The sequence below is a fragment of the Schistocerca serialis genome, chromosome 5, assembly GCF_023864345.2.
Source record: "Schistocerca serialis cubense isolate TAMUIC-IGC-003099 chromosome 5, iqSchSeri2.2, whole genome shotgun sequence".
Classification (NCBI taxonomy): domain Eukaryota; kingdom Metazoa; phylum Arthropoda; class Insecta; order Orthoptera; family Acrididae; genus Schistocerca; species Schistocerca serialis.
The window spans coordinates 231,985,231-232,012,885 of NC_064642.1; the positions used below are offsets into that span (position 1 = coordinate 231,985,231).

At 42.7% G+C, this 27,655-nt stretch overlaps 1 protein-coding gene across 6 annotated transcripts in view; it reads right to left on the reverse strand.

Annotated features, from left to right (window-relative positions):
* Positions 1-27,655, reverse strand: part of LOC126481228 (endoribonuclease Dicer-like) — a 446,265-nt gene that overhangs the window by 398,509 nt on the left and 20,101 nt on the right. For all 6 annotated transcript variants that reach the window (XM_050104838.1, XM_050104837.1, XM_050104839.1 and 3 more), the window contains exon 2: positions 3,280-3,459. In XM_050104838.1, coding sequence (XP_049960795.1) covers positions 3,280-3,443 — 164 coding nt within the window. In that variant the 5' untranslated portion in view covers positions 3,444-3,459. The remainder of the gene's footprint in view (positions 1-3,279; positions 3,460-27,655) is intronic.

A 27,655-nucleotide genomic window follows, 5' to 3' on the forward strand; every position in this document is an offset into this window, starting at 1 on the left:
AAACCCAGTCTCTCCCATCTACTCAACCTCCCACTTCCAGCTCCACTCCCTCCAAAACCTCAAAATTCCAATCAACACAATCTGGTACCACAACACCCTAATTCAGTAGTTAACCTTTCCTCCAAACCTCTCTCCCAATCCGAAACCTCTGTCCTATCCAAAGGCCTCACCTTCAGCCCCACTCCCAGGTTCAACCAAACAGCCCTCGTCAAAGATTTACTGTCCTACACTCGTACTCTCTGCTGGAAGTATCACTTTGCCACGAAGAAAAATGATCCTAATCCTACTCCTAATGATCCAACTCCCCAAGGCACCATCCAAATTGAACCCTGCCTGGAACAGTTCCGTCCTCCGTCACAGCGGGACCCACCTCCTCTTCCTCAAAATCACCCTCTCCAAACCTTCCAGGAATTTCTGACTTCCAGCCTTGCATCTCAATCCTTCTTAAAAAACCTTAATCCTACTCCCAACATCACCACTGCTGAAGCCCAGGCTATCCGTGATCTGAAGGCTGACCAGTCCATCGTCATCCTTCCGGCGGACAAGGGTTCCACGACCGTGGTACTTGATCGTCGGGAGTATATGGCTGAGGGACTGCGTCAGCTTTCAGACAACACCACATACAAAGTTTGCCAAGGTAATCCCATTCCTGATGTCCAGGCGGAGCTTCAAGGAATCCTCAGAACCTTAGGCCCCCTACAAAACCTTTCACCTGACTCCATCAACCTCCTGACCCCACCGACACCCCGCACCCCTACCTTCTACCTTCTTCCTAAAATTCACAAACCCAATCATCCCGGCCGCCCCATTGTAGCTGGTTACCAAGCCCCCACAGAACGTATCTCTGCCTACGTAGATCAACACCTTCAACCCATTACATGCAGTCTCCCATCCTTCATCAAAGACACCAACCACTTTCTCAAATGCCTGGAATCCTTACCCAATCCGTTACACCCGGAAACCATCCTTGTAACCATTGATGCCACTTCCTTATACACAAATACCGCCCCGTCCAGGGCCTCGCTGCGATGGAGCACTTCCTTTCACGCTGATCACCTGCCACCCTACCTAAAACCTCTTTCCTCATTACCTTAGCCAGCTTCATCCTGACCCACAACTTCTTCACTTTTGAAGGCCAGACATACCAACAATTAAAGGGAACAGCCATGGGTACCAGGATGGCCCCCTCGTACGCCAACCTATTCATGGGTCGCTTAGAGGAAGCCTTCTTGGTTACCCAAGTCTGCCAACCCAAAGTTTGGTACAGATTTATTGATGACATCGTCATGATCTGGACTCACAGTGAAGAAGAACTCCAGAATTTCCTCTCCAACCTCAACTCCTTTGGTTCCATCAGATTCACCTGGTCCTACTCTACATCCCATGCCACTTTCCTTGACGTTGACCTCCACCTGTCCAATGGCCAGCTTCACACGTCCGTCCACATCAAACTCACCAACAAGCAACAGTACCTCCATTATGACAGCTGCCACCCATTCCACATCAAACAGTCCCTTCCCTACAGCCTAGGTCTTCGTGGCAAACGAATCTGCTCCAGTCCGGAATTCCTGAACCATTACACCAACAACCTGACAACAGCTTTCGCATCCCGCAACTACCCTCCCGACCTGGTACAGAAGCAAATAACCAGAGCCACTTCCTCATCCTCTCAAACCCAGAACCTCCCACAGAAGAAACACAAAAGTGCCCCACTTGTGACAGGATACTTTCCGGGACTGGATCAGACTCTGAATGTGGCTCTCCAGCAGGGATACGACTTCCTCAAATCCTGCCCTGAAATGAGCTCCATCCTTCATGAAATCCTCCCCACTCCACCAAGAGTGTCTTTCCACTGTCCACCTAACCTTCGTAACCTCTTTGTTCATCCCTATGAAATCCCCAAACCACCTTCCCTACCCTCTGGCTCCTGCCCTTGTAACCGCCCCCGGTGTAAAAGCTGTCCCATGCACCCTCCCACCACCACCTACTCCAGTCCTGTAACCTGGAAGGTGTACACGATCAAAGGCAGAGCCACGTGTGAAAGCACCCACGTGATTTACCAACTGACCTGCCTACACTGTGACGCATTCTATGTGGGAATGACCAACAACAAACTGTCCATTCGCATGAATGGACACAGGCAGACAGTGTTTGTTGGTAATGAGGATCACCCTGTGGCTAAACATGCCTTGGTGCACGGCCAGCACATCTTGGCACAGTGTTACACCGTCTGGGTTATCTGGATACTTCCCACTAACACCAACCTATCCAAACTCCGGAGATGGGAACTTGCTCTTCAATATATCCTCTCTTCCCGTTATCCACCAGGCCTCAATCTCCGCTAATTTCAAGTTGCCGCCACTCATACCTCACCTGTCATTCAACAACATCTTTGCCTCTGCACTTCCGCCTCGACTGACATCTCTGCCCAAACTCTTTGTCTTTAAATATGTCTGCTTGTGTCTGTATATGTGTGGATGGATATGTGTGTGTGTGTGTGTGTGTGTGCGCGAGTGTATACCCGTCCTTTTTTCCCCCTAAGGTAAGTCTTTCCGCTCCCGGGATTGGAATGACACCTTACCCTCTCCCTAAAACCCACATCCTTTCGTCTTTCCCTCTCCTTCCCTCTTTCCTGATGAGGCAACAGTTTGTTGCGAAAGCTTGAATTTTGTGTGTATGTTTGTGTTTGTTTGTGTGTCTATCGACGTGCCAGCGCTTTCGTTTGGTAAGTCACATCATCTTTGTTTTTAGATATATATATTGACTCCATCATTTCCATCATATACCCAATTCACATTTACTAATGAAGTTAGTTCACACACAAAATGTGACACAACCAAAAAAGAGGATACACTCCTGCTGTTCACACCAACACAAGTGCAGAAATGGAAAGTATGTGAGCTTTCTTTGACAGTTTGCTGCAAGACAAACGACCAGCAAAAAATGAGTGAATACCTGCAAAGGCAAACTGAGCACAGCTAAATGTGGTTCTCTCTCAATTGCCTGCAATTTACATCTGAAATCCAAGAAAAATCTTGCCCCCTTGCATTCACTCCATTATAAACACATCTTTGCATTCACTCCATTATAAAACACAAGTAATATCTGAACATCATACAGCACAGAAATCATGTTCAACCTGCTACACAGATCAAAACAACAAATGATAAAAGTAACTGCCTAAGTACCTAATAACAAGGTCATGTCAGTTTGAGTTTATCCATTATACATTGCATGCACACACTGAACTGCCTAACAGACAAAGAAAAAATTACTTACACACAGCATTCCTTCATTATTTCCTTAATAAACATAACAGCTATGAATGTTTTCCCAGACCCTGTGGGCAGGTACAGAATTGTGTTCTCATTTAGGCATCGTTTCAAGAGCTCTTCCTGGTACCTACGAGGAGCTACCTGCATTTTTTCTGGTGCAGTGTCCATGTTGGTAAGCTGTTATCTGAAATCACAATAAAGATGCTACAATATAAAAAAATTCACATTAATAGACATTTGTGAAACTTAGGTGAAGCCACATATAAAAACAACACACACACACACACACACACACACACACACACACACACACACAATAAAATGGTGAGTAGTTTTTGAAATAGTATTGTGAGAATTTAACAAAAGCTGTAGGTAAACTATAATTTACTGAATTGTAGCAGACAGCATATGGGTAAAAAGAGCTTAAAAATGATGATAATAATAATAAAGCCACTCTTGCATCTGCAATGACATACTGCCCTATTCAAGTGACATAGACATTGGAAATAATGTTTGTTGCAGCTTCTTTGGCTTTGTTGTAAGATATGTAATAATCGTTTGGGAGACATCAATTAGTGTAAATAGGACATTACACAAAAACTTTTATTATAAATATTTGTAATATTATACCTATGGCTTCTTGCCGATCACTAAATTAGAGATCTAAAAATGTTTAGCTATTCCGTTTATTTACATTTATGAACTGTTGTAGTGCTTTGAGAATTCACATGTAAATTCTGGAACCACTCGACCTTCTGCCGCGATGAACATGCGATATAAGAGAAGTGTGAGAGAAAGAGCCTATTTACTGCGCAACACATGTCTGTGCGTGCAGGATGGACATTAGTCCTGGGAGGACAGGAGCTGTGTCAGACAAGCGATGCCGACAAGTGTTTGCCGCTCGTGCCATAGAAGCTGTATGTGACGTACAAGGAGCAAGCATGCGTTATTCTTTGACAGTGTAATGATTGTAATTGTGATGAGCAATTGAAACACATTTTGTCTAGAGACTCTTTCTTGATCTTGGTGTTAGACTTGCAAGAAGCAAGACCTGTTTTTGAATTTCTGGTGATTATGAAACCCACCACAATGTAATTATATTTAATAGTATCTAACAGGTATCGTCATAGTTGACTTGTAAGAATTTGTCTGTTGATATGAAACTTGTGTAGATGAAAGTATACCTAAACTTAACTGAAAGTATAAGGGTACCCAGTTATTTCTAGTGAGCGAGAGTGTGTTTGTTAGTTCACCTAACCAGCATTATTTCTTTGGAGAAGTAGTGGTGGAGATTGACGCAGCCACATATTCAGAGAAGAAGATCAGCTAAACGTTTCAAGTAAGTCAATTGGAGTAAGAGAAGTGTGAAGTTTGCAATCCAGTTTTGCACCACTTCTCTTGTCGTCAAAACTGTTAAGACTGTTTACTTTTATACATAACAATTCATAGGAAACCATTTTCAAAATGTCTATGATACTAAAAATAAAGAAACTTTCATGTTACCATCCCAGATTAAACTCTATTCCCAAATTACTCATTACATAACTACGAGAATTTATCATAAATTGAAAGCAGAATAGCTGTACAGTATGGGATGCACTAACATTATGAAAGGGAAAAGTTTTGATTGTGTCAAATAATTAAACAATGGAAAATTCAGGATGGAATGCAACAATATTATGAAAAGGAAAGTTGCTACTCACCATATAGCGGGGATGCTGAATTGCAGACAGGTACAACAAATGACTCTCACAATTAAAGCTTTCGGATATTAAGGCCTTCATCAACAATGGATGACACACACACACACACACACACACACACAGTCACTCACTCACTCTGTTAAGCAAATGCAACTCGCACGCAGGACTGCAATCTCAGGCAACTAAAACCACACTGCACTGCTGCTCACAGTGTGGCATCAGTTGCCTGAGACTACAGTCGTGTGTGTGCGTGTGTGTGTGTAGTCTATTGTTGACGAGGCCTTAATGTCCAAAAGCTTTAATTGTGAGACTCGTTTTGTTGTGCCTCTCTGCGACTCAGCATCTACACTTATGGTAAGTAGCAACTTTCCTTTTCATAACATTTAAACAATTAAAGAAAGATTAAGATTAATGAAATACATCAATCTAAGAGAAAAGTGGTTTGACTAATAATGAGAATGTAAATCATTTTCAGGATAAAAGTCAATGACTCAACAGGTGAGAAATGCCTTGCATTGAGTTTAATGTGAAAAGCAACACTCAAAAGGAGAAGTGTTTAATGACAATAAACAATAAAACTAAATCTCTTCTGTAAAGCAGCCCAAAACATGTGAAACCTCCCTCGTGTGTTCAAAATGAGTCTCAAGTGCCCAAAGCTGAACCAACAATTAGTTTAGACAGATATTGCACTTGTACGAAGCACACATCATACTAAAGGAAGAGTGAACAAGATTCAAACTTGCATATATTCCACCGAAATATAAGAGGTCTGAAGAATAAAATACACCAGCTGGTAAAACATCTAAACGATGAATATGGAAGTAAACCTGATACACTACGTTTCAACATTATATTACAAACCTAAATCCCATAGTACTGACTGGAAACTTAAGCTTAGCTGCTCACTACCGTAGATGTAATAGGGAAAAGATGAAGCTCCACTTTGGTTAATTTATTTGTCCTTATTTCTTAGAAATGATGTAGTATATAGATCCCTAGATTTAGCCAAATACTGTGCTGAACAGCACTATGAAGCATGTGACACTGAAATAACTGCAAATACTGCAACAGTTCTTATGCTATCAATTTACAGGGCACCTGCTGGAAATTTGAATATTTGTCTGAGACACATTGAATTTCATTTTTCTCACCTCTCTAGATAAACTAATTCTTTCAGTGTAATTGGAGACTAACACAACCCTGTTAACAGATAATATAAATGGAATTGACCTTTAACACCTGATGTGCTCTTACACTCTTACAATCTAATATAAGTGGTAGACTTTTCCAACTACAGAAAAAGCCAGCACTTTAATAGTTAACATATTTGTGAATACAGATAGATATTAATTTCCAGAATGAGATTTTCACTATGAAACGGAGTGTGCACTGACATGAAACTTCCTGGCAGATTAAAACTGTGTGCCGGACCGAGACTCGAACTCGGGACCTTTGCCTTTTGCGGGCAAGTGCTCTACCATCTGAGCTACCCAAGTACAACTCACGCCGCGTTCTCACAGCTTTACTTCTGCCAGTACCTCGTCTCCTATCTTCCAAACTTCACAGAAGCTCTCTGCGATCTTGCAGAACTAGCACTCCCGAAAGAAAGTAAAGTTTGGAAGGTAGGAGACGAGGTACTGGCAGAAGTAAAGCTGTGAGGACGGGGCGAGTCATGCTTGGGTAGCTCAGATGGTAGAGCACTTGCCCATGAAAGGCAAAGGTCCCGAGTTCGAATCTTGGTCCGGCACACAGTTTTAATCTGCCAGGAACTTTCAGATAGTAATTTAACTGCAAAATATTATGAATGGGCTTTCTGACTGTGATGGACAGCTACTCACCACAAATGAAGTAAATGTACAGAGAAAAGTTAATTTCATTTTAAAATCTTGAGGATTATAAACAAACGCAGCATGAGAACTCTAATCACAACTTCTGGATTGGTGTCCTGTATATGCTGTTATTGATATTAAATCCAAATATAACACGTATTAATGAGGTTACTAGTGTACTTTATGAAATATTTGCTAGAAAGGCAGTGAGAGAAAACCCGTTTTAATCATGCTGTAGGCCACTGATAACTGAGGACATCAAATTTTCTTGTAGAATTAAAAGAGAACTTTATACTGTAACCAAGAGACCAAATGGTACCAATAAGATTAGGCACTACAAACTGTTCAGAAAGAAAAAATTCTGATCTCTGCCGCATTCAGGCAATGAAATAATTCATTGGCAACAAATGAAAATTTGTAACAAGGCCGGGCTGTGCACCGGGTCTCATGCTTACAAGCCAGACGCGTTAACCATCTGTGCCACCTTGACAGCGCTTAGACACAACTGTATGGACAACCCAAGCACACTAAACCTCAACCCAAATTCCCATCTGCCCTTCTACGTTTGCTCATCACATCATGCGAGCGTACATTACAAACTGTACAATTCTTAACAGGAGCATGCAGGCATCAGAGAAAATATTCTTCAAGGTTGAACTCAATAACTGAAATATTAAAACTATATTGAATTTTGCAAAGAAGGGAACAGGGGAAAGTGAACTCTGTACATAAAATCTCTAAATAAAAAAATGAGCATCATTTTGTTAATGATTAAACCCAGTTGTAGACATATTCAACAAACACTTTAACACTAATCAATCAAACAGGATTGTGAGGCTCCATAAATCAGGCCATTTATTTGTACAACACAGTGCAGCACTTAGAACAGTAAAATAGATCAGTGCAAGAACAGTTACTTTGCAGGAAATTGAAATAATTGTCAAGACTGTGAAAGTTGAAACTCAACTGAAGTCGACAACATATCTAGCCAGCTATTAAAATACTTCAGCAGCCATATTCTTTCTGCATATTTGAGACGTATCGGTCGAGTAAGCTATCCACTAAGAGAATACAATCTTGAGTATGACGCTCACAGGGATCCATTTCAGTGTTTGTAAGTCTTTCAACACCCTACCTTCAAAAATTATGTGCCTAGTGAATGATCACATCTTGTTTAAAAAATACTTAAGGCAGTTCCTTTTGCAAGGATCATTCTAAACTATAAAAGAATTCTTAACTCAAAGTACTGCATCCATGAACCTGTAATACTTACAATCAGATAAATACCCATATCTTTATTTATATATTAAATTTATTATTGTGAGTATATTCAAATACTTATTTTTCTTTGATAGAACCTAAGCTGTAGCTAGCTTAATATGAAAGTGATTAATTCTAACTAAATAATACCATAGAATGTAACCACAATGAACTTGTGAAACTTACTCATTCCATATCTTTGTGACATTTTCAAATGTGGGTCACCAGAACACAAAATAAATAAATAAATAAATGAAATAAAGAAAAATAAAACACTAAAAAGAAAATTACATGTATTCCTAGAACAAATATGTTACTCCTCAATCATCCACAAAATTCTTAAATGATGATGAAGCTATCTTTGTAGAATATTGTAGTAATTTTTGACACTTTGTATGTGTGTCTAAATTGAACACTGAGGCGACAAAAGTCATGGAGTAGTGATATGCACGTGTACAGATGACAGTAGTATTGCGTACGTAAGGTACAAAAGGGCAGTGCATTGGCAGCCAGCTCTCATTAGCACTCAGGTGATTCATCTGATATGATTATGGCTGCAAGTCGGGAATTAACACACTATGAATGGTAGTTTTAGTTGCATTTCAAAAATTATTAGGGAATTCAATATTCAAAGATCCACAGTGCCAAGAGTCTGTAGAGAATACAAAATTTCCTCTCAACAAGGACAACACAGTGGCCAACGGCCTTCACTCAAAAACTGAGAGCAGTGGTGTTTGTGTAGAGTTGTCAGTGTAAACAGACAAGCAACACTGCATGACATGACTGCAGAAATCAATGTGATATGTATGACGAACAAATCCGTTGGGACAGTGGGGTGAAATCTGGCATCAAAGGACTAAATGGTGTCAGACGACTAATGCAAGTGCCTTTGCTAATAGCACAATGTTGCCTGCTGCTCCTCTCCTGGGCTCATGACCATACCAGTTGGACACTAGACAATCGGAAAACCATGGCCTGATCAGGTAAGTCCCGATTTCAGTCGGTAAGAGCTGATGGTAGGGTTTGAGTCTGGCACAGACCCCATGAAGCCATGGACACAAGTTGTCAACAAGGCACTGTTCGAGCTGGTGTAGGCTATTTGCACATGGAATGGACTAGATCCTCTGGTAGAACCACAGATACCACAAGTGAAATTCGCTGATTTCCAGAAAAGTTTTAGCATTTTTTCCCTGACAAATTTTGAGATCTCAAGGGTAAGTGAAGACATAAGTTGTAAAAAATTTAAGGACTTCTGTATGTCTCCCCCATGTGAGCAAAAATCTTAAGTGCTAACATCAAAATATTCTGTAATGAAATGCCTTTAGATGGAGACAGCAAGCCCAATGGTATATGTGTTTCATTAAGACCACTGTTGTTATTTTATTTCAATAAAACGAAACACATTTGGTGACAAAAATATGCATTTCCTTGGAGTTGCAAGACAGATTTAAAATACCTTCACTGATTTCAGAAACAGCCTCAGAAAAAAAATTGGCCTCTTGAAAGAAGTGGTATAAGGCAGGAAAGAGTTGTGCAAACCTATAGGTGACCGCCAATAAAATGTTGATTCTAGTATGTTCGCTGTTGTCGGTTATTACCCACTTTGTTATGTCTCTTATTTTACAGGTATTGTCTGATTTTTCTTTCAAGAAATATATGAGTACATAGTGTGCAAACTGCCAGTGACAGCCACAATTTTCTTCTCCTTATCATCCATACATTCTAATATATAAATTACTTTCAAACTGCCAAAATGTGCTAGAACGTCCATAAAATGCCTCGTTGTACAGTGTACTTGTGGCGAGACATTCACAAATCCTGAAATCCACTACCATTGACTCTGGCCTGCCGAGGAACACTGTAGTCCTGGGTCCTGGGATACACTACAAAAATCCACTGCATAATGCCACACACAAACAGAACCATTCTGTGAACAGAACAGTGAGACTAGATCCGACAGGCAGGGCTTCCACATTAGTGGGAAATGATGGGCTTCAGATCGCCAGGCCCGATCCCTGGAGATACTTGCAGAAATGGTCTGCAGTTTTGGCCTGTCGTGGAAGTCCATTTGTGTGGCCAGTTATTCACGTGTCACAGACACCATGTTGATGAAACGAGACTGCAGTGACCAGTCCATGCAAAAGACAATTTGCGCAAATACTCTGAGATCAATACCAATGAGGACAGATGGCAGCTCACTTCAAAGATGATCGCTGAGCCGCAGACAGGCGAGTAGAAAGGTGCCACATTCTCACAACTAAATCTGCGGCCCACACTCTCTCTCTCTCTCACACACACACACACACACACACACACACACACACACACACACAAAAATCACTCAGACGCAACTCATGCAGACACAATTTACGCTGTATCCAGTCGCTGCGTATAGAGTCTCAGAGAATCAGATCCAAACGAACCTCTCATCATGCCTCGCTGCCTCTCTTCAGCAGCTGCTAGGCTAGCAGCAAGAAGTGATGGCAGCATTGACTGCAAGCTGAGGAGAGTGGTAGGAATAGGAGAATCTGTAGGAAAGTGGGAGTAGGGAAGCAGCACACGTACTCAGCTGCACCCAGCCAGTGATGATACATGACATCCCAGTAAATAAACAATTTCATCTACTGAGACAAAACAAAATTTTTTCCAGTGTTACTTCTTTTTTTTTCTCAAATTTCCCTGATTTTCCTGACATGTTTGAATTTTCCTGATTTCCATATCTTGTGGCAACTCTGCCAACTTAACTGATGAATGACTGGAAATGGTTACGTTCAGTTACTCTGAGACAACTGGCAGCCATTCATGGGCTTCACGTTCTTAAACAACAATAGAATATAATGGGTGACAATGCGCCATGTCATTGGGGCACAATAGTTTATGTTTGTTTTGAAGAATGTTCTGGATAATTTGAACAAATGATTTGGTCACCCAGATCGCCCAACATGAGTCCCATTTACAATCGAAGATTTATGGCATATAACCAAGAGATCAGCTTGTGCACAACATCCTGCACCAGTAACACTTTCGCAATTATGGACAGCTATAGAGACAGCATTGCCCGATATTTCTGGAGGGGACTTCCAACGACATGTTGAGTCCCTACCATGTCGAGTTGCTGCACTATGCTAGGCAAAAGGAGGTCCAAAACAAGTAGGAAGTATCCCATGACTTCTGTCACCTCAGTGTATTACTTACATTGATAAGTTTACTCTACATTAATGACTTATGATGTACATAATGAAATAATAAAATTCTGATTCTGAGGCATTATTATTATTATTATTATTATTATTATTATTATTATTATTATTATTATTTCTTTCCTTTCTCAGACGATATGTCTGGTTAAAAATGGAAAGTGACGTGGACCTTGATCAACTTCCTTTTAACTGTACAGTATATGTTACATTGCATTTAGGAACTTTCGGGTAATTGAACATGTATCAATAATTACAGATTTCTGTAGTTGTATATATACGTTTGGATGTAGCTGTATTGCCTTGATGTACTGGTGGATATTGTGTGGTATGACTCCTGTAGTTGATAGTATAATTGGTATAATGTCAACTTTATCCTGATGCCACATGTCTTTGACTTCCTCAGCCAGCTGGATGTATTTTTCAATTTTTTCTCCTGTTTTCTTCTGTATATTTGTTGTATTGGGTATTGCTATTTTGATTAGTTGTGTTAATTTCTTCTTTTTATTGGTGAGTATGATGTCAGGTTTGTTATGTGGTGTTGTTTTATCTGCTATAATGGTTCTGTTCCAGTATAATTTGTATTCATCATTCTCCAGTACATTTTGTGGTGCATACTTGTATGTGGGAACGTGTTGTTTTATTACTTTATGTTGTATGGCAAGTTGTTGTTGTATTATTTTTGCTACATTGTCATGTCTTCTGGTGTATTCTGTATTTGCTAGTATTGTACATCCGCTTGTGATGTGATCTACTGTTTCTATTTGTTGTTTGCAAAGTCTGCATTTATCTGTTGTGGTATTGAGATTTTTAATAATATGCTTGCTGTAATATCTGGTGTTTATTGTTTGATCCTGTACTGCAATCATGAATCCTTCCGTCTCACTGTATATATTGCCTTTTCTTAGCCATGTATTGGACGCGTCTTGATCTATGTGTGGCTGTGTTAGATGACACGTGCTTGCCATTTAGTATTTTCTTTTTCCAACTTACTTTCTTCGTATCTGTTGATGTTATGTGATCTAAAGCGTTGTAGAAGCGGTTATGAAATTGCAGTGGTGTAGCCGATGTATTTATATGAGTGATTGCTTTGTGTATTTTGCTAGTTTCTGCTCGTTCTATAAAGAATTTTCTTAAATTGTCAACCTGTCTATAATGTCGGTTTTTTATGTCGATAAATCCCCATCCTCCTTCCTTTCTGCTTAATGTGAATCTTTCTGTTGCTGAATGTATGTGATGTATTCTATATTTGTGGCATTGTGATCATGTAAGTGTATTGAGTGCTTCTAGTCTGTGTTACTCCATTTTACTACTCCAAATGAGTAGGTCAATATTGGGTATAGCATAAGTATTTATAGCTTTTGTCTTGTTTCTTGCTGTCAATTCTGTTTTCAGTATTTTTGTTGGTCTTTGTCTCTATTTTTCTTTTAGTTCTTCTTTAATATTTGTATTATCTATTCCTATTTTTTGTCTGTATCCTAGATATTTATAGGCATCTGTTTTTTCCATCGCTTCTAAGCAGTCGCTGTGGTTCTCCAATATGTAATCATCTTGTTTAGTGTGTTTTCCCTTGATATGCTATTTTTCTTACATTTGTCTGTTCCAAGACCCATATTTATATCATTGCTGAATACTTCTATTATATTTAGTAATTGGTTGAGTTGTTGATTTGTTGCTGCCAGTAGTTTTAGATCATCCATGTATAGCAAATGTGTGATTTTGTGTTGGTATGTTCCAGTAATATTGTTTCCATAATTTGTATTATTTAGCAAGTTGGATAGTGGGTTCAGATCAAGGCAGAACCAAAAAGGACTTAATGAGTCTCCTTGGTATATTCCACGCTTAATCTGTATTTGCTGTGATGTGATATTATTTGAATTTGTTTGGATATTAAGTGTGGTTTTCCAATTTTTCATTACTATGTTTAGGAACTGTATCAATTTAGGATCTACTTTGTATATTTCCAATATTCGTAGTAACCATGAGTGGGGTACACTATCAAAAGCTTTTTGGTAATCAATGTATGCATAGTGTAGCGACCTTTGTTTAGTTTTAGATTGATGTGTCACCTCTGCATCTGTTATCAGTTGCTCTTTACAGCCTCGTGCTCCTTTGCAGCAGCCTTTTTGTTCTTCATTTATAATTTTGTTCTGTGTTGTATGTGTCATTAATTTCTGTGTAATGGCTGAAGTTAATATTTTGTATATTGTTGTTAGGCATGTTATGGGGCGATATTTAGCTGGGTTTGCTGTGTCTGCTTGATCTTTAGGTTTCAGATAAGTTATTCCATGTGTAAGTGTATCAGGTACTGTGTATGGGTCTGCAATGTAACTGTTAAATAATTTAGTTAGATGTGAATGTGTTGAGGTGAACTTCTTTAGCCAGAAATTTGCCATTTTACCTTTTGCAGGGGCTTTCCTATTGTGCGTAGAATTAATTGCTCGGGTGACTTCATGTTGCAAAATTACCACTTCAGGCATTTGTGGTATCATCTTGTATGTGTCTGTTTCTGCTTGTAACCACCGTGCATGCCTGTTATGCTGTACCGGGTTTGACCATATGTTGCTCCAGAAGTTCTCCATGTCTGTTATGTTTGGTGGGTTGTCTATTTTAATGTGTGTGTTATCTATTGTCTGGTAAAATTTGGTTTGTGTTGAATGTTTGGTTTTGTTTCCTTCTATTTTCACTTTTTTTGTATCTTCTAAGTCGTTTGGCCAATGCTTGTAATTTCTGCTTCTTTTCATCTACTTGCTCTGCTGCTTCTTGTTGTGAGATTTTACCTAATCTTTTTCGTTTTATGTCTGATATTTCATTTCTTATAAATTGTGTTAGCTGTCCGATGTCTTTTCTCAGTTTTTCTAGTCTGATCTGTAGCCTGTGTTGCCATGCTGGTTTTGTGGGTTTCTTCTGTGTGTTGGTTTGTTCTGATCTCTGCCTAGTGCGTATATTTAGTGTAGTGAGTGCTCCTATATAAACCAGTAGTTGTAACTCTTCCATAGTTGTATTTTCATTTATTTTGTTGTGTATGATTGTGTTGATAGTTGTTATTGTTGTTTCGACTTGTGGGTTATTTGGTGGTCTATGAAAGAATGGTCTAATGTCTGTATTTGTGTCTTTGTATTCTATATATGTTAGCTGAAATTTTTCTTCTATATCTAACATGTGTGTCACGTCATGTTCTATTTGTGCTTGTTCTGGTGGCCGTCTTAAGATTTCGTTTCCCTCTGATTGTTTAATTGATGCGTGTTGTTCTTTGTTTGTTTGCTCGGGGATGTTTGAGCCCATTACTGTATTTTCTTCTTCTTCTGATTGCACATTATTTTGTTTCCAATATTTTTTGTACTTGTTGTTTGATGTTTTCTAATTCTGACTGGGGTATCCTGTTATTTTTGATTGTTACACAGATCTGATCAGCTAGTCGTCATTCTGTTAAAAATTTTAATTCTGGGTATCTGGTAATAAATTTTGTGTATACTTGTGATCTGTATCCAGTTGTGTTGGTTCCTAAATTTGATGCTTGGTAATAATAGGTGTCAGTTAACTTCATCTGACCATCTCATCCTCTGTCTTTGTTTTCCTTCTAGAGTGGTTGCAGGAAGCATATCCTGCAAAACACCTCTATTTGGATTTAAATCATTTTCCGTGTGGCTAGCAGTGTCGCTACCATTGTGGACGAGCGTAGGGTTCAAGCGTCGTCCCCGACCCTGACAGCGCTTGTCCGAGGCTTCATTAGTTCTGTCCTGAACCAATTAATCACACTAAAAGGGGGGTTAGCCCTATTAGTGGTTTGTTCTTTTCGTCTCCTTTTACGACTGGCAGAACATTCTTTTCCCGGGCCTCCACGGGATTATTTATTATTATTATTATTATTATTATTATTATTATTATTATTATTATTATTCAGTAAACAAAAGTACTAAAAACAGAGGCAAAAATAGAAAGAATTATTAACAAATTAAAATACTGAACTGAAGAACAAAATATATAACTTAGATATGATCTAAGACTTCCCCCCCACGAATCATGGACCTTGCCGTTGGTGGGGAGGCTTGCGTGCCTCAGCGATACAGATAGCTGTACCGTAGGTGCAACCACAATGGAGGGGTATCTGTTGAGAGGCCAGACAAACGTGTGGTTCCTGAAGAGGGGCAGCAGCCTTTTCAGTAGTTGCAGGGGCAACAGTCTGGATGGTTGGTTGGTTGGTTTGTGGAAATAAAGGGACCAGACTGCAACGGTCATCGGTCCCTTGTTCCAAAACTTAAAAACTACCACACAGAGTAAAAAATCGGATAAGAGACAACAGACAACACAGGACAAGAAAAACTCAGACAAAGAACAGACATAACAAATTAAAATCCCACGGAGTGTGGGAGTGGTTGGCCGACCATAGAATAAAAAAGGAAAAGCCAATCACCGGGAACACACTAAAAAACTCAGTTTAAAACCATAGGCCAAAGGCCAGAATCAACAAAAAACAATAAAATAAAACATAAACACTCATATTAAATGATAAAAAACCCCTGCCCGAATAAAACGTAAAACTAAGCCAGCCATAGCAGGGTCATCAGTTAAAAGGGCAGGGAGTGTATCAGGCAGCGCAAATGTCCGCCTGACCACAGCTAAAAGGGGGCAGGCCAACAAAATGTGGGACACTGCCAAAGTGTCAAAGCCGCCCCGCAGTGACACAGAGGAGGGTCCTCCCGACGCAGTAAGTAACTGTGTGTTAGCCGGGAGTGGCCAATGCGGAGCCGACAAAGGACGACTGAGTCCCTGCGGTTGGCTTGCATGGATGACCGCCACACAGTCGTCGTCTCCTTAATGGCACGGAGTTTATTGAGCATGATCCGATCGCGCCATTCAGTGTCCCAAAGCACAAAAACTTTTCGGCGGAGGACCGCTCGCAAATCAGTCTCTGGGAGGCCAACATCCAGAAATGGTTGCCTGGTGGCCCCTTTCGCCAGGCGGTCAACATGTTCATTGCCCGGGATACCGACATGACCGGAGGTCCACACAAAGACCACAGAGCGGCCGCAATGGGCAAGAGTATGCAGGGACTCCTGGATAGCCATCATCAGATGAGAACGAGGGAAATACTGGTCGAGAGCTCATAAACCGCTCAGGGAATCGCTACAGATCACGAAGGACTCACCTGAGCAGGAGCGGATATACTCTAGGGCTCGAAAGATGGCGACCAGCTCAGCAGTGTAAACGCTGCAGCCAGCGGGCAAGGAACGTTGTTCGGAATGGTCCCCTAGAGTTAGCGCATAACCGACACGACCAGCAACCATCGAACCGTCAGTGTAAACAACGTCAGAGCCCTGATACGTGGCCAGGATGGAATAAAAGCGGCGGCGGAAGGCCTCTGGAGGGACTGAGACCTTCGGTCCCTGTGCCAAGTCGAGCCGAAGGCAAGGGCGAGGAACACACCATGGGGGTGTACGCAAAGTGGCCCGAAAAGGAGGTGGAACAGTGAAAACCCTAAGCCCGGAGAGAAGCTCTTTGACGCGGACCGCGATCGTACAACCTGACCAGGGCCGACGTTCTGGCAGATGGACGACCGATCGCGGGAACAGGAGACGATAGTTTGGATGCCCGGGCAAGCTAAAAACATGGGCAGCATAAGTGGCCAGTAAATTTTGGCGCCTGAACCGCAATGGAGGGACACCTGCCTCCACAAGTATGCTGTCCACTGGGCTGGTCCGGAAAGAACTAGTGGCAAGGCGTATTCCGCTGTGTAGGATTGGGTCCAGTACCCGCAGTGCAGATGGGGATGCTGAGCCATAAGCCAGGCTCCCATAATCCAGACGAGACTGGATTAACGCCTGGTAGAGCCGGTCGGCGCCCCAGCGGGTGTGGCTCAAGCATCTCAGAGCATTTATATGCCGCCAACACGCCTGTTTAAGCTGCCGAATATGAGGCAGCGAAGTCAACCAGGCATGAAAAACTACACCCAAAAACCTGTGGGTCTCCACCACAGCAAGGAGTTCATCGGCAAGATAAAGCCGCGGCTCAGGATGGACTGTTCGGCGCCAGCAGAAATGCATAACGCGGGTCTTGGCAGCCGAAAACTGAAAACCATGCGCTACAGCCCAAGACTGCGCCTTGCGGATAGCGCCCTGTAGCAGACGTTCAACAGCTGCAATGCCAGTAGAGCGGTAGTAAAGGCAGAAGTTGTCAGCATACAGGGAAGCGGAGACAGAATTTCCCACCGCCACAGCGAGCCCGTTTATTGCGATTAAGAACAGGCCGACACTGAGGACCCCGTTCTCCTGGACTCGGGAGTAACTGTGAGAGTGTGAAATCTTATGGGACTTAACTGCTAAGGTCATCAGTCCCTAAGCTTACACACTACTTAACCTAAATTATCCTAAGGACAAACACACACACCCATGCCAGATCGAGGACTCGAACCTCCGCCGGGACAAGCCGCACAGTCCACGACTGCAGCGCCTTAGACCGCTCGGCTAATCCTGCGCGGCTCGGGAGTAACTATGGGAGGCCGCGACTTGCACGCGGAACGTACGATACGACAGAAAATTTTGGATAAAATTCAGCAGAGGGCCCCGAAGACCCCATCCATGAAGCGTAGAAAGTATGTGATGACGCCATGTCGTATTGTACGCCTTCCGCATGTCGAAAAAGACAGCGACCAAGTGCTGACGGCGGGCAAAGGCAGTACGGATGGCAGACTCAAGACTCACCAGATTATAGTATGAAAGCTTTCACGACCGGATGACATATCTTCTGGTAAACCTTCCGGGATGTAAGGTCGTGGTCCATGAAACTCTTCAGCTCCTAACGTTTCGTCCAGAGCTGCGCTGGACATCTTCAGAGGGGTGTTTTTCCTCCGGTGAGTCTTGCCGACTGACGGGTCGGACGTCCAAGAGCGACTTATGTATCGTAGAAAGTGGGCGTGACCAGAGTTACACGTGATATGCAGAGATAACCTTTGTCAGAGATAAAACTTAACATCGATCGTAATCTCGTCACAGATAAAACTGTCTAGCAATTCTGTAGTGCTACTGTCCAAATATCACTAAGTTTCATGGTCTCTTCTTTCCGATTAAAATTATCCCTATGTTTATATATTTCAATTGCTTCTTTACAAAGCCGTGGGTAACTTAGTGATCTTTGGACAGTAGCACTACAGAATTGCTAGACAGTTTTATCCGTGACGAGATTACGATCGATAGTTAAGTTTTATCTCTGACAAAGGTTATCTCTGCATATCAGGTGTAACTCTGGTCACGCCCACTTTCTACGATACATAAGTCGCTCTCAGACGTCCGACCCGTCAGTCGGCAAGACTCACCGGAGGAAAAACACCCCTCTGAAGATGTCCAGCGCAGCTCTGGACGAAACGTTAGGAGCTGAAGAGTTTCATGGACCACGACCTTACATCCCGGAAGGTTTACCAGAAGATACTCACCAGATTGTCGGTGGCGGAGCGGCCTTTACAGAACCCACCCTGAGACAGAGCCAGAAGGCCCAGAGACTCCAGTACCCAATTCAAGTGCTGGCTCACCATCCATTCGAGAAGCTTGCAAAGAACGTTGGTGAGGCTAATGGGGGCGGTAGCTGTCCACCTCCAAAGGGCTCTTGCCCGGATTCAAAACGGGGATGACAACGCTTTCCCGCCATTGCGACGGAAACTCACCCTCGACCCAGAGACGGTTGTAAAGGTCGAGGAGGCATCGCTTGCAGTCCACTGAAAGGTGTTTCAGCATCTGACAGTGGATGCGATCTGGCCCAGGAGCGGTATCAGGGCAAGCGGCAAGGGCACTGTGAAATTCCCACTCACTGAATGGAGCATTGTAAGATTCAGAATGGTGGGTGCGAAAAGAAAGGCTCCGATGTTCCATCCACTCTTTAATGGAGCGGAAGGCCAGGGGGTAATTGGAAGAAGCGGAACTCAGAGCAAAATGCTCTGCCAAGCAGTTGGCAATTTCATCGGAGTCTGTACAAACTGCTCCATTCAGTGAGGGCACAGGGACGCTGACAGGGGTCCGATAGCCATAGAGGCGTCGGATCTTGGCCCAGACCTGCGATGGAGAGACATGAAGGCCAATGGTGGACACATACTGCTCCCAGCACTTCTGCTTGCTTTGGCGAATAAGGCGGCGGGCCCGTGCACGCAGACGTTTGAAGTTAATGAGGTGCTCAATGCAGGGATGTCTCTTGTGACGCTGGAGTGCCCGCCGGTGATCTTTAATCGCTTCAGCGATCTCAGGCAACCACCAAGGCACAGTCCGCCGCCGAGGGATTGCAAGATTCGGCGGCAGTAACGATGCCCGTGGTGACCGATTGAACCACCGCATTTATGCCATCATTAGAGAGAGGCTCAATAGCGGCAATGGAGGAAAACAAGTCCCAGTCAGCCTTATTCATTGCCCACCCACAAGGGCGCCCAGAAGACTGACGCTGTGGCAGTGACAGAAAGATCGGAAAGTGGTCACTACCACACAGGTCATCATCCACTCTCCATTGGACAGATGGTAAGAGGCTAGGGCTGCAGATCGAAAGGTCAATGGCGGAGTACGTGCCATGCGCCACACTGAAGTGTGTGAAGGAACCATCATTTAACAGCAAAAGATCGAGCTGTGCCAATAAATGCTCAATGGTGGCGCCTCGACCTGTCACCACTGACCCACCCCACAGAGGGTTATGGGCGTTGAAGTCGCCTAGTAATAAGAAAGGTGGCGGCAATTGGGCTATCAGCGCAGCCAGGACATGCTGCACGACATCACCATCTGGTGGAAGGTAAAGACTGCAGACGGTAACAGCCTGTGGCGTCCACACCCGAACAGCGACAGCCTCTAAAGCTGTTCGTAGAGGGATAGACTCGCTGTGAAGAGAGTTAAGGACATATATGCAGATGCCACCAGACACCCTTTCATAAGCTGCCTGGTTCTTATAATAACCCCAATAGCCACAGAGGGCGGGGGTTCGCATTGCTGGAAACCAAGTTTCCTGAAGAGCAATGCAGAAGAAAGGGTGAGGGCTGGTAAGTTGTCGGAGCTCAGCTAGGTGGTGGAAGAAACCGCTGCAGTTCCACTGGAGGATGGTATTGTCCATGGCTGAGAAAGGCGTGACGGGACTGGGAAGGCAGATTACGCCTCTGGGTCACCTGCTGCCTCCGATGGAGGACCCGTGCAAGTGCTATCCATTGCGTCTGAGGGACCGGCGAGATCGAGGTCCTCAGCGGACGCAAGAATCTCCACCGCATCCTTAGACACAGAGCTTGTAGGTAGCGATGGAGTAGGTGCCACCGCAGATGCCTTGGTCTTATGGGTCTTCAATGTCGTTTTCTCTCGCTGTTCCTTTGGTTGTCGTTGTTGAGAGGGCTTATTGGAGTCAGTCTCCGGGACCGAAGATGATCGCAAAGCTCGACGACCAGCGACCTGTGGCTTCTTCAGCCACTGGTTGGTGTCTCCTGTGCCGCTGGTAGGAACCTGGGAAGGGAGAGACCCAAGGGATCCCTTCCAAGCGAGAGAATCCGAAGAAGACTTTCGCTTGTCTGGCTTAGAAGTGGGGACTCGTGTCCCCAGTGGTTTAGTGGGTGCTGCTCCCGAGGTAGATGGTGTGGGAGCAACGGAGCAACAGAGAGAGAAGGGGCCCCCATCATCAATGGTGCAGGTGAGGTCCTCTGAATCTGAGAGCTGACTGTTTGTGTTGCAGCTAAAGAAGCTGGAGCAGGAGTGACAGTTGAGGCATAAGATGCCATCATGCACACGGGATGTAGCTGTTCAAATTTCCGCTTAGCCTCAGTGTAATCAGTCGGTCCAGGGTCTTATATTCCATGATTTTGCGTTCTTTCTGTAAGATCCTGCAGTCTGGCGAGCAAGGTGAATGAGGCTCTCCACAGTTGACATAGATGGGAGGTGGAGCGCATGGAGTATAGGGATGAGATGGGCATCCGCAATCTCGACATGTGAGGCTGGAAGTGCAGCGGGAAGACATATGGTCGAACTTCCAGCACTTAAATCACCGCATCGGGGGAGGGATATAGGGCTTGACGTCACAACGGTAGACCATCACCTTGACCTTCTCCAGTAATGTATCACCCTCGAAGGCCAAGATGAAGGCACCGGTAGCAACCTGATTGTCCCTCGGACCCCAATGAACGCGCCGGACAAAATGAACACCTCTATGCTCTAAGTTGGTGCGGAGCTCGTCATCAGACTGCAAAAGTAGGTCCCTATGGAAAATAACACCCTGGACCATACTTAAACTCTTAAGTGGTGTGATGGTAACGTTAACACCCCCCAACTTGTCACAAGCAAGTAACCTGCGTGACTGGGCGGAGGATGCCGTTTTTATCAAAACTGACCCAGAGCGCATTTTGGACACGCCCTCCACCTCCCCAAACTTGTCCTCTAAATGCTCTACAAAGAACTGAGGCTTCACGGATACAAAGGATTCCCCATCAGCTCTGGTACAGACGAGATACCTGGGCGAATACATGTCACTGTCATTCATTGCCTTTCGTTCCTCCCATGGTGTGGCCAGGGATGGGAACGATTTGGGGTCATAAACGTTACCTTTAAAATGAGCCCTCGAACGCTTAGAGACTGCTGGTGGCTGGCCACCAGCAAGAGATGATGTGCCATGCTTCATTGCGTGTCATCCACCCTGATGCCACCTACTCCGACCAAGGGCCCTCCCCATGGGTGCCACCCAGCCACAGCAAGGGCCACCTGGCAGGATGGCCATTGCCGGGAGTCCTGATGCCCCAGGGAGATGGGCATCTACTCCTTGGCATACGTGGGGAGTAAACAGCGCAGGCATCAGTAGAGCGATCCCTGTGTTGTCAGGGGGCTACAACCAACAGGGTACATGGCGGCCCCACCACAATGGACTGGCTACCGTGCTGGATCTTAGGTGCAAAAATGTATGAGGTCGTCGTCGCAGCTAAAGGCAACACTGCACAGTGCAGAGTGGTAATCGCACCCAGGGACGTATCCTCGCCCAAGAGATTGAAAACGAGCTGGACACCATTACAATGACAAGAAAGCCAGTTAAAGGTCTCAATGCACGACAGATACAGTGCACCATGTAAGGCGCCCTTCCCCAATTGGCTCGCTCTTCGGAAAAACTTAGAAAGATGGAGGTCAAACCCGAGAGGGGACCATCACATAAGGCCGAAACATTTGAGACTTCTTTTACTCCACTCTTACGACAGGCAGGAATACCACGGGCCTATTCTAACCCCCGAATCCGCAGGGGGGGACAGTCTGGATGATTGACTGATCTGGCCTTGTAATACTAACCAAACCGGCCTTGCTCTGCTGGTACTGCGAACGGTTGAAAGCAAGGGGAAACTACAGCCATTATTTTTCCTGAGGGCATGCAGCTCTACTGTGCGGTTAATGATGATGGCGTCCTCTTGGGTAAAATATTACGGAGGTAAAATAGTCCCCCATTCGGATCTCCGGGTGGGGACTACTCAAGAGGACATCGTTATCATGAGAAAAAACTGGCGTTCTACGGATCGGAGCATGGAATGACAGATCCCTTAATCAGGCAGGTAGGTTAGAAAATTTTAAAAGGGAAATTGATAGGATAAAGTTAGATATATTGGGAATTAGTGAAGTTCGGTGGCAGGAGGAACAAAACTTTTGGTCAGGTGAATACAGGGTTATAAATACAAAATCAAATAGGGGTAATGCAGGAGTAGGTTTAATAATGAATTAAAAAAAAATAGGGCTGTGGGTAAACTACTACAATCAGCATAGTGAACGCATTATTGTGGCCAAGATAGACACGAAGCCCACGCCTACTACAGTAGTGCAAGTTTATATGCCAACTAGCTCTGCAGATGATGAAGAAATTGATGAAATGTATGAAGAGATAAAAGAAATTATTCAGATAGCGAAGGAGACGAAAATTTAATAGTCGTGGGTGACTGGAATTCAATAGTAGAAGAAGAGAGAGAAGGAAATATAGTAGGTGAATATGGATTGGGGCTAAGAAATGAAAGAGGAAGCTGCGTGGTAGAATTTTGCACAGAGCATAACTTAAATCATATCCAACACTTGGTTCAAGAATCATGAAAGAAGGTTGTATACATGGAAGAACCCTGGAGATACTAAAAGGTTTCAGATAGATTATGTAATGGTGAGACACAGATTTAGGAACCAGGTTTTAAATTGTAAGACATTTCCAGGGGCAGGTGTGGACTCTGACCACAATCTATTGGTTATGAACTGTAGATTAAAACTGAAGAAACTGCAAAAAGGTGGCAATTTAAGGAGATGGGACCTGGATAATCTGACTAAACCAGAGGTTGTACAGAGTTTCAGGGAGAGCATAAGGGAACAACTGACAAGAATGGGAAAAAGAAATACAGCAGAAGAAGAATGGGTACCTTTGAGGGATGAAGTAGTCAAGGCAGCAGAGGATCAAAGTAGTTAAAAAGACGAGGGCTAGCAGAAATCCTTGGGTAACAGAAGAAATATTGAATTTAATTGATGAAAGGAGAAAATATAAAAATGCAGTAAATGAAGCAGGCAACAAGGAATACAAACGTCTCAAAAATGAGATCAACAGGAAGTGCAAAATGGCTAAGGAGGGATGGCTAGAGGACAAATGTAAGGATGTAGAGGCTTATCTCACTAGGGGTAAGAAAGATATTGCCTACAGGAAAATTAAAGAGACCTTTGGAGAAAAGAGAATGGCTTTTATGAATATCATGAGCTCAGATGGAAACCCAGTTATAAGCAAAGAAGGGAAAGCAGAAAGGTGGAAGGACTATATAGAGGGTCTATACAAGGGCAATTTATTTGAGGACAATATTATGGAAACAGAAGAGGATGTAGATGAAGATGAAATGGGAGATATGATACTGCATGAAGAGTTTGACAGAGCACTGAAAGAACTGAGTTGAAACAGGGCCCCGGGAGTAGATAACATTCCATTGGAACTACTGACAGCCTAGGGAGAGCCAGTCCTGACAAAACTCAAGCATCTGGTGAGCAAGATGTATGAGACAGGTGAAATACCCTCAGACTTCAAGAAGAATATAATAATTCCAATCCCAAAGAAAGCAGATATTGACAGATGTAAAAATTACCCAACTATCAGTTTAATAAGTCACGGTTGCAAATTACTAATGCGAATTCTTTACAGACAAATGGAAAAAATAGTAGAAGCCGACCTTGGGGAAGATCAATTTGGATTCCGTAGAAATATTGGAACACGTGAGGCAATACTGACCCTGCGACTTATCTTGGAAGCTAGATTAAGGAAAGGCAAACCCACATTTCTAGCATTTGTAGACTTAGAGAAAGCTTTTGACAATGTTGTCTGGAATACTCTCTTTCAGATTCTGAAGGTGGCAGGGGTAAAATATAGGGAGCGAAAGGCTATTTACAATTTGTACAGAAAGCAGATGGCAGTTATAAGAGTCGAGGGACATGAAAGGGAATCAGTGGTTGGGAAGGGAGTGAGACAGGGTTGTAGACTCTCCCCGATGCTCTTCAATCTGTATATTGAGCAAGCAGTAAAGGAAAGAAAAGAAAAGTTTGGAGTAGGTATTAAAATCCATGGAGAAGAAATAAAAACTTTCAGGTTCGCCAATGACATTGTAATTCTGTCAGAGACAGCAAAGGACTTGGAAGAGCAGTTGAATGGAATGGACAGTGTCTTGAAAGGAGGATATAAGATGAATATCAACAAAAGCAAAACGAGGATAATGGAATGTAGTCAAATTAAATCGGGTGATGCTGAGGGGATTAGATTAGGAAATGAGACACTTAAAGTAGTAAAGGAGTTTTGCTATTTGGGGAACAAAATAACTGATGATGTTCGAAGTAGAGAGGATATAAAATGTAGACTGGCAATGGCAAAGAAAGGGTTTCTGAAGAAGAGAAATTTGTTAACATCCAGTATAGATTTAAGTGTCAGGAAGTCGTTTCTGAAAGTATTTGTATGGAGGGTAGCCATGTATGGAAGTGAAACATGGACGATACATAGTTTGGACAAGAAGAGAATAGAAGCTTTCGAAATGTGGTGCTACAGAAGAATGCTGAAGATTCGATGGGTAGATCACATAACCAATGAGGAGGTATTGAATAGGATTGGGGAGAAGAGAAGTTTGTGGCACAACTTGACTACAAGAAGGGATCGATTGGTAGGACATGTTCTGAGGCATCAAGGGATCACCAATTTAGCATTGGAGGGCAGATTGGAGGGTACAAGTCGTAGAGGGAGACCAAGAGATGAATACACCAAGCAGATGCAGAAGGATGCAGGTTGCAGTAGGTACTGGGAGATGAAGAAACTTGCATACAATAGAGTAGCATGGAGAGCTGCATCAAACCAGTCTCAGGACTGAAGACCACAACAACAACAGGATCTAAGAAGAAGCAACAAAATTACAATGATGTTATCAACTAGTCTTGCGAAATGGAAAGTGTAATTCAGACCTTAACTGAGCGAACAGAGTTAAGTAAACAACTCAAAATTCACATTCATTACTGAAGAGGAAAAAGGTCAGTTACAGAGTGACACAAAACAAATAACGCAATTTGTGATGCAACCAAAAGACCAATTTTCTAAACACATTGCTAATAATAATGAAAACAAACCAACAATAATATAAATTATACGAAAGCAAGCACAGTTTCTCACTAGGTACCTGAATGTCCATTAGTAGCCAACCCCCCACCCCCACACCCACCCCCCACCCCACCCCAAGTTGTAGCCTGCTAGAGCTGTAGCACAATACTTACAGGTAGCAATAACTGTGCAACTAAAATAATTTGTTGTATAACATTTACCTAAATGTAGCTGATTATGGTCAGAGCCCCCACAACAGTGAGGCCAAGACAGTGATGATAGCACTGAACAGAGATGGGCACCATCCAAGTGTGGAACCAGGTGATCCCCAGCTAGAGAGTGTAGACAGTTTCCCATAACTCTCATGTATAGATAAATTAAGGAATAAGGAGTTGAGGAACAAAGCTGGAATCCATACATTCCTTTTAGACAGAATCAGTATATCCACACTGTGGTGGAATGGGCATGTAACGAGGTTGGAGACTACAAGAACAGCCCAAACAAATTTGGAAAGAGGTCGAAGGAAAGTGCCCCATACGAACACCCAGAAACAGTTGGTTGGACATGATCAAGGAAAACATCGCTGCCAGAGGAAGAACAATGGATGAGACTCTCCAACTGTACTTTGGAAATTGAACTGTGCAATGAAGTCAACCATGTGCAACTGGTCCCAGTATTATAAATTGCCTGTAAACACCAACTATATGATGGTGAGCCAGCAATAGTTTAAAAGCTTACTAATGTCAGTGCCAGAGGTGACCACATGCCATTTTTTGAAAAAATTGTGAAGTCATGAATGAAATGAAAAATGTAAGGCACACTGGAAAAAAATTATTGTTACTTCTGGACTTCCTAAATATCAAGTTTAATCTATAACATAGTTAATGTAATGATACTATACATACATTAATTGTAAACAAATTGATAGCTATTGTACCTGCTCACGTTCTATGATTACAGGTTCACTATATAGGTGGGTACATAGCAGCTGATCACTCAAGTGGAGCAAATATTATAAACAAATTGGATACAATGTATTAATGTGGTACAACTAAAGAATGAATAATAAAATATTAACCCCCACAGCAGCCACTGTAAAGTGTAATATGTATTACTTTTTTCCAGTAGTTCCATAGCCATATGTGTTGCACTGCATGAAGCCATCTCTTGTGGGCCCCTTGAAGTAATGTTGTTATTCCAAACATACATATTGTGTACTTTCTCCAGATTATAAGTCTGTAATTTTCTCTCTAAATATGCCACCCAAATTGATAATAAAGGTGTGGATAACATATTCTGCAGATCACACGTAACTGCATAACTTTTTCTATTTATTCATTGCAACATTTCAACATCTGATTTAAAAGAAGAATGTGCTTGCCTTTCACACATGCAACTTATGCTCAGTAACTTTCAGAGATTTTCTGGGCCATCTGCCACTGTTTTCAATGCTGCGACATCTGCAGATTTCTTTCTGAATCCAGTAGAAATGCAAATTCCATTGGGCATTTACAGATATAGATAATACTCACAAAGGGGCAGTAGTGTTTCCTAATTGGCGTAGTCCATTTTGTTTAAGTCTTACATTAATGACATTCATGTTTGATGATGAATCTTTTCTATAAATGATGCCCTTCCACGTATAGTCTGAATGACATGTAGGAAAGGAGTCAGTTATCTTTAGGGAGATGTCTTCTATAAGTTTTAGAATTTTTATACATGGTTCATGCTTTTCTTAATGATCAGCAGCAGGCTGGAAGCATATTTCTGTTTTAACACCAAATCCCTTAGGAATTAGCAATGTTAGGGAGTAAATTACTGACAAACAAGAT